Below are 15,312 nucleotides of genomic sequence, written 5' to 3' on the forward strand. Positions count from 1 at the left end.
CATTATATCCAAGAACAACTTCTGTATAAATCTTTACAGAAAGGAAAGAAAGGAACAATTAGACTAAACACATGAATGTAAAATACCACAATATGCATGATTTACAAAACCAATGAATCATTTAAGTACAACACTCCAAAGTGATGTGTGCAAACATATTTACAGAAACTTTATCTAGACCAGTGGTGCGCAAACTAGGGGTCGCCAGAAGTTTTTTGGGGGTCGCCAAATTTTTATGAAATGCATTATGCCTGCATGCTGCGTACCATACTCATATATAAAGAGTGAAGCGCCGTCACTCACTGTTTAATTTCAATTTCATGCTGTCCGCTCATTCTTTGACCGTAATGTGTAATGTATGTAAAGTGTGAAGACGCAAGTTTTTCACTCCGGTAGATAGCACCCTCTTCGTGGTAATTCGCCAGTTTTACTGAAAAGCACCTATTTGACTAGACATTAACCGCAGGGAAAGGGAGAAAATTCGCTTCCGTGATCAGCCAATCAGATGGCGAGGTATACGGTGTATCTGATAGTCAGAGTGAAGACTTGAAGTGTTCGCATCAAGTTGTAGCATGTAGCAGTTGGCCTGCAATTGTTTTAGTTTATCCTCGGGTTTTATCATGCGACGTTGTGTAATTATGATTTTTTATATTTTTATCGGGCTTTGCTACTCTTTGTTATCAGGTATGTACTATCATTAGAGAAAGATCTCTGTTAATTTTATTGAATTTCTCGGAAAAAAATGGTAAAATTTTATATATTATTTGTTTTAGTTTAAATAATTTAACCCCTATCTTCATAATGGATAAATGAGTAATGCATACACCAGGTAAATCTTCAGCTAACAAACGAACAAATACTGATGAGAAGTCGCAAAATACTGAACTAAATGCCCGATCTAAAAAAATAAGAAAATACAATGAGAATTTTATTAAAAATGGTTTTACATTTTGTGTTGTTGATGATGAAGAAAGCCCGATATGTGTCATTTGCAACGAAAAATTAGCAAATGAGAGCATGAAACCAGCTAAATTAAAAAAGCATCTGGAAACTAAACATAAAGAACTTCAAAATAAACATGCCGATTTTTTTCAAAGACGAGCTGAAAATCTGAAAATTCAAAGTGCACATTTAAAGAAATTTACAACAATACCTCAGAAAGCATTACGAGCTTCTTTAGAAGTTTCTTATCTAATAAGAAAAACAATGAAACCCCATACAATTGGAGAATCCCTTATTCCTGCAGCAACTAAGACGACATCAATTATGCATGGCGATAAATACGGAAATGAACTAAAAACAATACCATTATCAAGGGATACCGTGTCTCGGTGGATTTCCGAAATGTCACGAAATATTGAGTCAGAAGTCATAAAACGCATACAAAATTCCTCTGTATTTGCTTTACAACTGGACGAGACTACCGATATTATTAAAATGTCACAACTAATTATTTACGTTAGGTTTATTTTTAATGAAGATATAACAGAAATGTTTTTATGTGGCAAAAGTTTGGAAGGAAAAACAACCGGAGAAAAAATATTCGAAGTAATAAATGAACATTTTGAAACAAAGTCCCTTACCTGGGCAAACTGTGTTGAGGTTTGTACTGATGGTGCTGCAGCATTAACAGGTTCGAATAAAGGGCTCAGAGGCTTAATTCAGAAGCGCTTCATATGGTATTTAATCATTGTATGATTCATCGGCAAACTCTTGTTGCAAAAGATATGGATAAAGAGTTGTACAACATATTACAAGATGCTGTTAGTTCAATTAACTACATTAAATGGAACAGCCACAACAGCCGTCTCTTTTCAATACTTTGCAATGAGATGGGCTCAACATATGAGAGATTACTGTTACGCACCGAAGTCAGACGGCTTTCACGTGGGAAAATACTACGACGGATATTTGATTTGAGAAATGAAGTGTACATGTTTTTAATTGAAAAGAAACATAGATTGGCAAGTTATTATATCAATGAAGTTTGGCTAGGGAAGCTGAGCTATTTAGTTGATATTTTCGAAAAACTTAACGACTTAAATTTGAGGGTGAGAATTCAACTATCATAACTTCAGCCAGTAAAATTCAAGCTTTTAAGAATAAGCTTAGTCTCTGGCAAACTGAACTGAATAAAAACAACACCGACATGTTATCTTGCTTTAACAATTTTATCAAGGAAAACAATATAGATATATTTACGTTTAAAAACATCAATAGATATATTTACGTTTAAAAACATCAATAGATATATTTACGTTTAAAAACATCATTTCCAATCACATTGAAAAGTTAAAGGAAACTTTTTTGAGAAGATTCGAGGATTTTTCTGAAAACGATCTTGGTTGGATTCGTGATCCATTTTCCTTTGACATATGCAGTTCAACTCTTTAAATTAGTGAGAAAGAGAAATTGATAGATCTAATTAGTGATTATACTCTTCAAAATCAATTAAGACTCAGCCTTGCCAAAAATTTTGGCTATCTGTGGAAAAACAATATCCCGTTTTATGCAAGAATGCCATCAGAGTGTTAATACAATTTGCATCAACGTATTTATGTGAAACTGGATTTAGCTAACTAGTCTCAATAAAAACTAAATACCGCTCGCGTTTAAACACTGAAGATGATATGCGAATTGCAATTAGCAACATACATCCAAACATCGATGAGATAACTAGAAACTTGCAGCCACATACATCTCATTAAAGGGCAATTTACTGATTTTTGTGTTATACAAAAAGTATTTTCTTAAAATTATAAATAAAATTAATATGAGTCAGATATGATGATGTTTTTATTCGATGAAACGAAAGAAATGTGCGAAATATACATCATATTTGTGAACATTTATCTCTAGGGGTTGCCAAAAATTTTCTCTCTACAAAAAAGGTCGCAGTTGAAAAACGTTTGCGCACCACTGGTCTAGACCACAACTGGAATTTTTATTGAAAAGAACTGGACTTGTTCAGAAAGGCAAAGTTAATCAAGTCATAGACCGAATTTGTTCATCGAAACGTAAGTGAGAGAGTGCATCTCCTTTACCTTCTCTTCTTTGTTTAAAAAAATGAACTTTACCAAGCATTTTGAAAAACAAAAACACTCTTTCTTGTGTAACAAAGTCATGTCAAGTAATATAGACCAAAAGAATGTTGTTAGTGCTTGCATTGCCTTCTGGTCTTTTTATTTCTTATATCTATAAATAAATACTTTTCAATATTTGTGTTTTTCCATGCACTTCATTTGGTCAATTTTTAATCTTATTCCATTTTTTGCTTAACAACAGTTAATACTGTTGAGAAATATGCAAACTTACCGCTCTTCACTGAATAATTCTAAATAAAAAAATTCGGTACTATTCCGTTCTGAAAACTGTAAAAAATTGCAGCGAAAATGTATGCGCAAAAGCGCCAAATCTAGCAAACATGCCCATTTAACAGCGCGTCAAATCTAGCTTACGCGCCGATTTCAGATTGCGTAAATTTAGATAGTTCTATATTTCTTAAGACCCCACTGAAATACTAGTTTAATTTTTAAATACTAGTTTTATTTTTAAATCCTTTTTTAATTTAAAATCCTTTTTTGATATCCTATGGATTTAACAATTTGGGAATTGCCCATGACAAAAAGTCTGCAATAGAATTTTTTTCAAAGAAAATGCATCATTCATTATAGAAAATTATGTTTGAACAACCAACGAGATGAAATTATCTTTAGCGATAACTCGGTAGCAAAATAGAGATGCAGGAATCCATTCAGTTATGTTTAGCCTTTTTTATATAAATTATAATAATGATCTGAAATAGTTATTTACTCTTATGCTTCCATTCAGTTATGTTTAGCCTTTTTTATATAAATTATAATAATAAAAAAGTACTATATGAAATTAACATTTCATATAAATTAAAACAACAATCTTTAGATAGTTATTTACTATTATACTTCCTTTCTTGCGTTAGGGTTGCCGCAATTATTTTTGGCAGCACTGGCATCAACAATAGTTTGGTGATTTTTTATGGTCCTCAAAACAGAACAGTACCAAAAATTCATTGTCTAAAAAATGACAGTTAATTTTTTTTAAATAACATTCAATTTGGATATCTGTGCAATAAAAAACGTTCTGACTAAAAATTAAAATATATATGTGTGTGTCTGTGTGTCACAGATATTGCATTTTTATTTAATAATTTACCAGAAAATTTGAAAATTAACATGTAACTTCTCATACACACAAAATTAAGTTTAATGTATTTTAAAATAATTTTTTTGGACACACAATCTAGTATTTAATGATAAAAATATAATAAAATTACCTCCACTCAAATTTCTCTAGACAGTCATTCAGATAATGCAGAGTTTGCTCATAAGTTATTTGAGGGTCATCAAAAAAGTATTTTGCTATAAACCGTGATATTGGGTGCTAAAAAAAAATGTATTTCATCATTAACAAAAACAAAAAACACACACACACACACAAAAAAAAAAAAAAAAAAAAAAAAAAAAAAAAACCTGTCAAAAGATTTCTAAATAAAGCAGTAATCATATTTAAAACATTTTCATCTTTTTATAATACAATTTTCAAGGTACTTGCTAGTTTCACCAGTGACCAAAGCACCAAGAAAAAAATATTGCCTGGTTTAATTTCTGCTGTAAAAAAAGGGCGGCACTTTTAAATGATGGAATTTTAATAAAAGTTTTAAATACATATTTCTACTTTAAAAAAAAGGGGCTGCTATTTATTTTTTATGTGCCCACAAATAGGCAACAGCAGCGACTACAATATCAAACCGCCACATATAAACAAAAAAGAAAAGGAAAACAATTTCACAATTCTTATTACTTGCTTTTGGGTTTGCTGTACCTTCTAATAAACAAAACCAAACTTGGCGACTAATAACCCCTTGCTGATAAAACCAACAAGGACAATTTACAGGACTTTTTATCATGAACTGTAGGTTAATAATTATATTTATTCTTAAACTGTCAATAAAATTTGTAACTTAACTTTTTTAATTAAAACTTAAACTTGCATAAGATTCTAGCACACTTGATAAAAGCAATTTTTGATAAAATACTTGGGAACAGAAAATCAAGCAGGGTTCGTAGCCACATTTTAGTTAAAAAAAATAAGCACTTTTCAAGCACATTTTAAGAAGAAAAAAAGAAACCTACCTAATTACATTATACGCAACTGCATAACCTTAAAAATTAAGACTTGTAACTCAAAATATGAGAAATTCAGTATTTATTAAGAGAGAATGAGCATTACTCAACCATGGAAAACAATCGCCATATTTGACGGCATATAAGACGCACTTTTTTTCCTAAATTTGGTCTCAAAAAAGTTACCTGTGTCTCATACGTGAAGGACACAGGATAACTTTCAATACTGAATGCTATTTTTAGCCCGGATAAAGGTCTAAAGGTCTAGACACACATAACGTTTTCTACATCTGCCATAATTATTTTGCACATGCGTGAAATATCTGTCGCCAAAAAGCGCCAAAGCTCGAAGCTGATGTTGAAGTTCGAACAGGTTCGACGCTCACATTATGTCTATGGAGCCTTTCCTTCTTTACATAGACTTTCTTTGACTCAGCCGACACACGTGTCGGTATCGGTGCTTAAAATTATTTGTTTAAAAAAAATATCCTGGAAAATATGACTACAGGAAACAAGAGATTAAGCTATACAATTCAATATAAACTAGGAGTGTTAAACTACACCAAAGTGCATGGAAACAGAGCAGCAGCAAGGCATTTCGATCCACCACCTACCGAAAAAACGTACTTTGCGACTGCAGGAAGATCAACTGAAGACTGCTAAAAAACAAAAACACAACATTCGATGCCCAGCTCCATCTTGGCCTGAACTTGAAAATGCCATAAAAATGTGGGTGATAGATAAGAGGAAATCTGGGATAAGTGTGTCAACCAAAATGATAATCAATGAGGCCAAAGGATTTGCAGAAAAACATGGGAATCAGAACTTTTCAGGGTCTGAGGGCTGGTGCTACAGGTTCATGAAAAGGCAAGGCTTATCAATGCGCACAAAAACAACTATTGCACAGAAAATGCCAGCAGATTATGAAGAAAAAATACTAGCATTTCATAGGTTTGTTATAAATGCACGCAAGAAAACTTCTTTTGAGCTCAGTCAAATAGGAAATATGAATAAAATTCCATTCACATTTGATGTACCATCCAACAAGACTGTGAGTATTAAAGGGTCTAAATCAATAACCATAAAAATCACAGGTCATGAAAAACCCGATATACGGTAGTTCTAACATGTTGTGTTGATGGCACAAAACTACCGCCGTTTCTCATATTCAAAAGAAAAACTCATCCGAAAGAAAAATTTCCAACAGGTGTAATTGTTCATGTTCACCTGAAAGGCTGGATGGACGAAGCTGGAATGAAACCTGTGGTTACAGAACGTATGGGCGAGGCGACCTGGTGGACAGAGCAGCAGCAAGGCATTTCGGTCCACCACCTACCGAAAAAACGTACTTTGCGACTGCAGGAAGATCAACTGAAGACTGCTAAAAAACAAAAACACAACATTCGATGCCCAGCTCCATCTTGGCCTGAACTTGAAAATGCCATAAAAATGTGGGTGATAGATAAGAGGAAATCTGGGATAAGTGTGTCAACCAAAATGATAATCAATGAGGCCAAAGGATTTGCAGAAAAACATGGGAATCAGAACTTTTCAGGGTCTGAGGGCTGGTGCTAGAAGAGAGAATTAAAAACCCAGATAGCTGTCATTCCTGGTGGATTGACTAGCCAATTGCAGCCTTTAGATGTATCGGTGAATAAGCTATTTAAGGAAAAAGTGCGAGAACGATGGAACAAGTGGATAGGAGAGCTACATCACACTCTCACACCCTCAGGTAGAATGAAGCGGGCCTCTATTTCACAAGTGTGCGAGTGAGTAAAAAGATCTTGGGAGGACGTAAAGGCTGAAGTAATTGTTAAGTACTTTAAGAAGTGTGGAATTAGTAGTGCTCTTGACGAACAGAAGACGACGCATTTTTCGAAGAAGGTGATACTAGCGATAACAGAAACAGTAGTGATGACGATATTCTCGTTTTCGATGATGATGATACTGAAAAGGATTTTTATGGTTGTGAAAGTGATTAAAGTCTAATTTCATGATAGGCAACGTTTTCCATGAATCTGTGTTTTTTGTTGTTTTTCCTTTATTTTGTATTATGTTTGATTGCTTGCCGTTCATTCATTTATTCATTATTCATTACTGAAATTTACATATTATGTTCAAAATAGCTTGCCGTTTGTTAATTTTCCTTAATAAAAATATGTTTGGTAATTGCATTCAATAATTGTTTATTTGGCTTTTATAAAACGTGAGAACTGAAAAAAATTTTAAGTTATTGTGGTACTGCGCTATCGCGCGGACTATTGAAACTTTTCTTCTTTGTGTATGGCCTTCTAAATAAGGGTGCGTCTTATATGCCGTCAAATACGGTAAATTCTTTTTTTTTTTTTTTTTTTTTTTTAATTTTAAATAACAGTTCAGTTTACAGAACTAGTTTACAATGAGAGGGGGAAAAATATGCAGAACTAAATTATATTACAAGATTTAATGATGAAATTTCAGTTCAAAATAGAGAAAATAAATAATAATAAGCCATATTTATTATATTCGCTTGGCACCTAAAAATAAATACAATTTATTTTTCCACTCATATTACTATTTAAATAATTTAACTTAAATCAAAATTCTGAACATTTTCTAAATTTGCATTGTATAACAGTTTCCCCCTTAACAGATATTGTAAGCAAAGTAATTTAAGTAAAAATAAGTGTTGAGATATTTGTAATCGCAGTCTTACTGGTTAAAAGGAAGTATAGCTTTCTGTCATTAGCTTTCAGCCAGATCCCAGTTATTCTGAAACTTAAATCCCATTCTCTATGTTATTTTTTATTGGTTATTTATTGTGTCTTGTTTATGATTTGTTAAACCATGATCTGTTATAAAGTTATATATATGACCTCTGTAACTGCTTATCCTTGCTTTTACTTACTTATTTCTGCTTGTATTACTCTGCTTGTACTTACTTATCTGTGTTTGTACTTATCGTTGCTTGTGTATCTCTGCATATCTCAATAACAAATATTTGCTTTGCGAACCACAGCATTTTCTATGTTTAACAGCAGAGCGTGGTTCCTTCAAAAGTTAGAATTCGCTGATATTTTCCCTAATTGGTCCTTCCAGTGTAATAATTTATTGTTCGCATGATTTTGATTTTGTGTTTTGTGAATCATGGCTTTTTCTGGAAGTGAAAGGGAAGCTTTTGGCGTAGCGCCATTTGACAATGTTAATAACTTTACTGTTTGGTGTCGGAGAGTTCAAGCAGTATTTACAGCAAAGGAATTGGATACGTTTTTGGAAACAGAAGCAATTGTGGACAGAGTTGCAGATGTTTTAAAATCAAAAAAGGCTTATGCCTTAATACTTGCGCTTCTAAGTGATAATGTTATTGCTTCTCTTCAACGTGAAGACACGGCATGTAAAATATGGAAGAAACTACATGCTATGTATAGTGCTAAAGGTGCAGTGAGTCAAATTTTAACACGTAAACGTCTAGCTACCATAAGGAAATCCAAGGATGTGTCAATGAGACAGCATATCAATAGTATAATGAACCTGGTGAGTAGTCTATCCGTCTCTGGCTCTGAAGTAAGCGACTTTGATATTATGATTTACATTTTAATGGCTTTGCCAAAGGAACATGAAAATATTAAGGCATCTCTAGAAAATCAACCAAGTCATAATTTGAGTTTGGATTTTGTTACAAGTAGACTTATTGATTGCGAATCTCTTATGTTTGATCATAAAAATGAAAATAAGTATTCTAAACCAAATATGGATAACTCTGTTTTTATTAGTGCTCGTACAGAATTGTTTTGTACTTATTGTAAAAGAAAAGGACATTCTGTTAAATTTTGTAGGAAAAAGAACTGTGTCTGTCATAACTGTGGGAAAACTGGTCATTTCAAAAGTGAATGTTTTGATAATTCTAAAAAGCAGGCAAATTCAAATAGTAATAAGTATGCATCCCCTGCAATATCTTTTATGGCAGGAAATCTTGTGCATGATCAATTTATTATTGATTCTGGTGCAAATTCTCATATGTCTTCTCACAAGGAATGGTTTACCTCAATTAAGCCCAAGACTGGAACTGTTAAGTGCGCGCCTAAGTTGGCGGTTTTAGAAGTAGAAGCAATTGGTGATATTTGCGGTAAAACTAAGAATGGTGTTGAAATAATGTTAAAAGATGTTCTTTACGTTCCAAAATTAAACAGACAATTAATTTCTGTTAAAAATATTGAAGCAGCAGGTTTGAGCGTAATTTTTAAAAATGAAATAGTTTATATTGAAAACAAAAACAAGCATTTTGGATTTGGATATTTGGACAAATGCGGACAATATTTTAGTGATTTTTCACCAAATCTATTTACAGCTTTAGCAGTAAAGAATGATGATTTATGGCACAGAAGATTATGACACTGCTGTGATCAAAAATTAAAACTAATGAATCTTCCTGCAAAAGAATCCTTTTGTGAAGTATGTGTTCATGCCAAACAAAGTGCTTTGCCTATAGGAAAGGGTACTCACATAAAAGAGTCCAAGCCACTTATAACTATACACACTGATATATGTGGTCCAATAGAACCTCAAACACTCCATGGGGAAAAGTATTTCATGACTATAATTGATGACTACTCGCGATTTAAGGAAATCAGACTGCTCAAAAGAAAAAGTGACATTGCTAATAAACTCAAGCTATTCTTTAAATTGAATCCAACTGTTACAAAACTGCGCTGTGACAATGCCAAAGAATATGTCAGTGGGGAATTGCATGAAGTTGTTAAAAGAGCAGGTGTAAAAATAGATCCTGCACCTCCCTATACACCTTTTCTAAATGGTTTTGCTGAACGAGCAAATAGAACTGTAATGGAAAAAGCTAGAGCAATGATACTTGAGGTAAAATTACCAAAATTTCTTTGGGGTGAAGCACTACTTATGGCTGCTTACATAAATAATCGACTCCCAAATAGTTCGATTGACAATCGTGTTCCTTATTTTCTGAAGTATGGTGAAAATCCTGATTTAGCAAACATGCATGTATTTGGCTGTGATGCTTATACTCTAGTGCCACCAACGCAAAGAAAGAAACTAGATGAAAAATCTGTCAGAATGATATTTGTAGGTTATTCCACAATGGGATATCGTTTAATGATTCCAGAAACAAGATGCATCATTGTTTCCAGAAATGTTAAATTTAATGAAAAAAAGAAGAAAGTAGAAAATCAAAAATATATTCCCGATAGTTCTGATTTGAGTGAATATGACAATGATGACATTAAAAATGAAGACAAATCAATTTCAGACACTGATAACGGCGAATTAAATGCTGCAAATAAGAAGGAGGAACAAAGAAAATCTTCAAGAGAAAAGAAACAGCCAGTTAGGTATCCTGAGATTTACCAAGTAATGTTTGCACAACAAGACACTCTGACATTTGAAGATATTGTAAATCTACCACAAGTAGAACAAGAACCATGGAAAAGAGCTATGGACGAGGAAATGAAATCTATGGAAGATAACGATGTCTGGAATCTACAAAGTTTCCCCCCTGATAAAAGAGCCATTTCCTGCAAATGGGATCTACGTAAAAAACGAGATGGAACTTACAAAGCCAGGCCTGTTGCTCGTGGCTTTATGCAAAAGGAAGGCGTAGATTATACAGAAACGTTTTCTCCAGTGATGTTTAGTCCTGGTCTCCTCGACAATGGTATCAGAAATTTCTTAATTTTGTTATTAAATTAGATTTTAAGCAATTGGACTCTGAACCATGTATTTTTATCAGAAATTTAAATTGTAAGAAAGTAATTATGGCTCTTTATGTAGATGACTTATTAATTGCAGGTTCGGATGTAAAAGAAACAAATATTATTATATCATTGTTGTCTAGTGAATTTCAAATGTCAAAATCTGAAAGTGTCTCAGAATTTTTAGGCTTTAGACTAAAATTTGAGTCTGGTTGTTTATATTTAGATCAGAAACCATATATTGAAAAATTATTTGATAAATTAAAAATGTCTGATTGCAAAAACAGCCCAAACTCCCATTGAACCAAAATCTACAGTAGCTGATTTTCAGAAAGAAAATGCATTTCATGGCCCATACAAATAATTAATTGGATCTTTACTTTACTTAGCATATATCACAAGGCCAGATGTTTTGCTTGCAGTAAATTGCTTAGCCAACTGCAGGAGCATCCTACTGATGTTGCCTGGTGTTCTCTAAAAAGAATTCTTAGATACTTGAAAAACACCTTAAATTTAAAATTGATATACAAAAAGGGTGATTTGGAAAGGGCAAACTTATGTTTGTATGTAGATGCAGATTGGGGGGGGGAGATACTCAAGATAGGAAATCAATTACTGGTTACTTTATAATGTTTTTAAACTGTCCTATTATGCGGTGCTGTAACAAGCAAAAGTGTATTGCACTTTCATCAACAGAAGCTGAAATAATTGCTTTATGTAAAGGTATTCAAGATGTTTTACGGATAAAAAAATGTAGTAAATGAAATTTCCAGTGTTAAAAATGTTTATATTTTTGAAGATAACCAGTCATGTATCAAAAGTATTGTTAAAGAAAACTTTTCAGGTGGGTTGAAACATATAGATATAAAATTAAAGTTCACTCGTAAGAGTGTTAAGGAAAATAATATTAGAATTGGATATGTACAGTCAGGTTTACAAATTGCAGATATGTTAACTAATGCTTTGTCCAAAACAAAATTCTATGAACTGTTATCATTGAGCTGTTTAAAAATTGTGTAATTCTTTTATGTTTTGTATAACATGCGATTAAGGGGGAGTGTTGAGATATTTGTAATCGCATTCTTACTGGTTAAAAGGAAGTATAGCTTTCTGTCACGTCCGATACATACATTAGCTTTCAGCCAGGTCCGAGTTATTCTGAAACTTAAATCCCATTCTCTATCTTATTTTTGATTGGTTATTTATTGTGTCTTGTTTATGATTTGTTAAACCATGATCTGTAACCGCTTATCCTCACTGCCCCTCCACACACTGCCCCTCCCCCTCTGTTCAGTGTATGTAAACATGCTGAATAAAACTTATTACTGATTTTAAATGTATAAAGATAAATATTACCTTGTAATATTCCCAATGCTTGGGTTCATATCCTTCTGGAATTTCAGTTAATGTAGCAGGTCCAATAAATATATTGCAGTACAGAATAAGAAGGCCTAATGGAATTGCAGCAACCATGAAATAAAAGTGCAAATTATCTTTGAAAACGGTATACTGGTACCTGGTAGGGGTTATGTACATGGTCCGGTCTTCATCTCCACCAGACATGTTACGAAAAGCTTAACACATAAAAAAAATGGCATAATTAATACCAAAATATTTATTTCTTTGAACAGCTACTTCATTAAAACAAATACCATCACTAAAACTTACAAGTAGCAGTATCTTTGTTAAAATTATTTATTCCCTTTAAATTTGCATTAAATTCTAATACATATATTAAAGTGAAGAAAAATTATCCTGTATTAAAAAAATATATCAGACATTTTAAAAATCTGAATCTCCCAAACTATAAATTCAGAGGTTAGATATGAGAATTCAAACAAAACGATGGTAATATAGCTTACATATACAAAGTATCATATTCCAATTAAATATTTTACTTTTTACAAAAAAGAGGGAAGAAGTAATTGTGCATGAAAAAAATATTTTAAAATTAAAAAAAAACTAACACTAAATTGCATAAAATAACAAGTAAATTTAATTATTCAGCACACTTAATTCCTTTATTTTCATGTTAAAAAACTTGAATACCAAATACTAAGATAGCATATTTCAGCACCTGTTTAAATTTTAAGTTATTTATAACCAGTGCTTAAATTGCGTCGGAGCCCACCGGACTCAACTTTTAAGATAAATTACAATTTTAGCCAGAGCACACCGGAGTCCTAAATAAAATGACCTCCGGTACTTCTTTTTATAAAACTGAACCACAATTTAAAGGGAAAAAAATTAGAATTCCTAATGTTTTAGTTTAACAATACACAGACCTTGCAATACTCTATTTCCCTAGAAATTCGAACTCATGAGAACATGAGACATTCAAGTAAAGTCCCCTCACTCACATGCAGAAACCTTTCCCTTTAAGATAAACGATAAATTTGGGGGAGTTTAATTAGGAACGCATAAATTTCTCGCTATGCCATCGTATCTAGTGTATTGTTATCGATGCTTACAGTTAGTTATCCTCCCAGGAAGGAAAATTTTTGTTCTTAAATGTGCGTTAAGTGACAGCGAGTACAATAAGAGTGAAATACTGAGATAAACTGCTCAAGCACGTTCTATACATCGTCTTCCCACAGTATCCACTAATGGCAGGAAAGCCTAACCAGCAACTTTACAGTTATTGTTAGGAGTCAGATTCTAGACTCATTTTACCCCTTACACAAATCTGCTTGACGGCTATAATTATATCAGCAGGTTCAGGTGGAAATGTAGTGGGACACCCAATGTTTACTATAAATGTAGATATAGTCCCACTACACTTCGGTTTATTTTTAAAGTTAATATTCAAAATAGTACAAAGTATAATATAATACATAATATAACAGTATAAATAGTATATCGAGATTTTGATTTATATCATATCTATTAGATATAATTATAGTAGTTATAATAGGTATAATAATAGTAGGCTAACAGTCATAATTTATAATAGTTCATAATAGTACCTTGAGATAAAGTTTATTATATGAATCTGTATCTTCTTCCTCTTCTTTTTCCTTTTTTTACTATATCATTATTATTGCAAGGGTTTGTTTTTAAGATAATTAGATAATAAAAGTTTTAGATGAATTGCAGCTTCAAAAATGAATATTGACATTAATTACATTAGTGCTCACATAAATTTTTGCCAATTGAAGATAGATATTTGGTTGTATTTTCTATTTTATTTTTTAAATGTTTGTTGGTAATTGCAAAATGAAGGAAGGCACTGATATTTGAATTAGGCAATTTAATATGAGTTGACTTTGTTAAGGGACATTGAGTAATATAATGGATTGGATCACCTTTATTTCCACATACACATTGCTCAGAGTTTGAGATGTTGAATCTGAAGAAGTATGTGGGAAATGGCCCATGTCCAGTTAAAAAGCGGTTTATATAACCATTGACCATTGTATGTCCATTCTTCTTCCCACATTTGGAGGCTGATTTTATGTAGATATTTCTTGAGGTATGACTTCATATTTTTAATTGTATAAATTCTGCATGCCATCTTACCAGATTTAAATTGATGATCTATAATTCGGAAAAACCCCTAATTCAGAATCGCCGAAGTCCAGACGAGTCCGGATTACAGACTTTGTACTGTATTTACTTTTTGTGATGATAAAAGAACTCCCCCACCCTTACGATCAGAGCTCAAAATGGGCCAGAGCCCACCGGATTTCGATTAGTAGTTGGTCAGTCGGTCTTCTTAGTTTTTGTAATAAAGCATAATTCTAGCCACAACGCACCGGAGCCCTGAATAAGAAGGCTGCGGCACTTCTTTTATGTATTTTAATAACAATTTCAGTACAAATTTTATCTCGAAAATTTTATTTTAACAATATTAAAGACCATGTATTAAATTTCAATTTATCTCTTTACATTTTATTTAATTTTAATTATTTAATTACTTCAATCTTTAATTATTTCAATAAATAATAATTATCTAAGAATTATCAATTAAATTATAATTAATTATTGATTAAATAACAATTTATAAACTTTAATTAATTTGATAATAATTTATTTAATTTTAAAATTATTAACGAGTTTAATAGTCATTTTATTTATTTATTTACTCTTGTTCCTCTTTGCTGATGGTCTTCCATAGGGCTCCGGGCACTTCTAATCTTAGAAATTAAGGCTTGTTTACAATACATTTGCTTGAATTTAAATGAAACCAGACGAGATTCTAATTCTCGGGAAGGAAAATACTAATGTACGTATCAAAATGACATGTGAGGTTTGTACTTTTTTGAAATAAACAAGAAATTAAAAAAAAAAAAAAAAAAAAAAACTATAGTCTCATACAAGCCTCTAAAATTCATCAGAGTTCTATGATTAAACATATTGCAAATCTGCATATCTGTGAATTCATTTGCCAAATTGTACTATGCCAAATCTCAGGTATTTCCTAAAATGTCTATTAACTCTTTCGAAGTCAC

At 32.2% G+C, this 15,312-nt stretch overlaps 1 protein-coding gene across 1 annotated transcript in view; it reads right to left on the reverse strand.

The window, feature by feature from the left end:
• The window catches only part of ND-SGDH (NADH dehydrogenase (ubiquinone) SGDH subunit), a 39,321-nt gene that overhangs the window by 10,894 nt on the left and 13,115 nt on the right, over positions 1 to 15,312 (reverse strand). The window contains exons 2-3 of the mRNA XM_085819932.1: positions 12,218 to 12,435; positions 4,313 to 4,419 (exon numbers count right to left, since the gene is read on the reverse strand). Coding sequence (XP_085676058.1) covers positions 4,313 to 4,419; positions 12,218 to 12,435 — 325 coding nt within the window. The remainder of the gene's footprint in view (positions 1 to 4,312; positions 4,420 to 12,217; positions 12,436 to 15,312) is intronic.

The sequence above is a fragment of the Stegodyphus dumicola genome, chromosome 7, assembly GCF_044657685.1.
Source record: "Stegodyphus dumicola isolate Sdum_Otavi_A_Nest chromosome 7, ASM4465768v1".
Taxonomy (NCBI): domain Eukaryota; kingdom Metazoa; phylum Arthropoda; class Arachnida; order Araneae; family Eresidae; genus Stegodyphus; species Stegodyphus dumicola.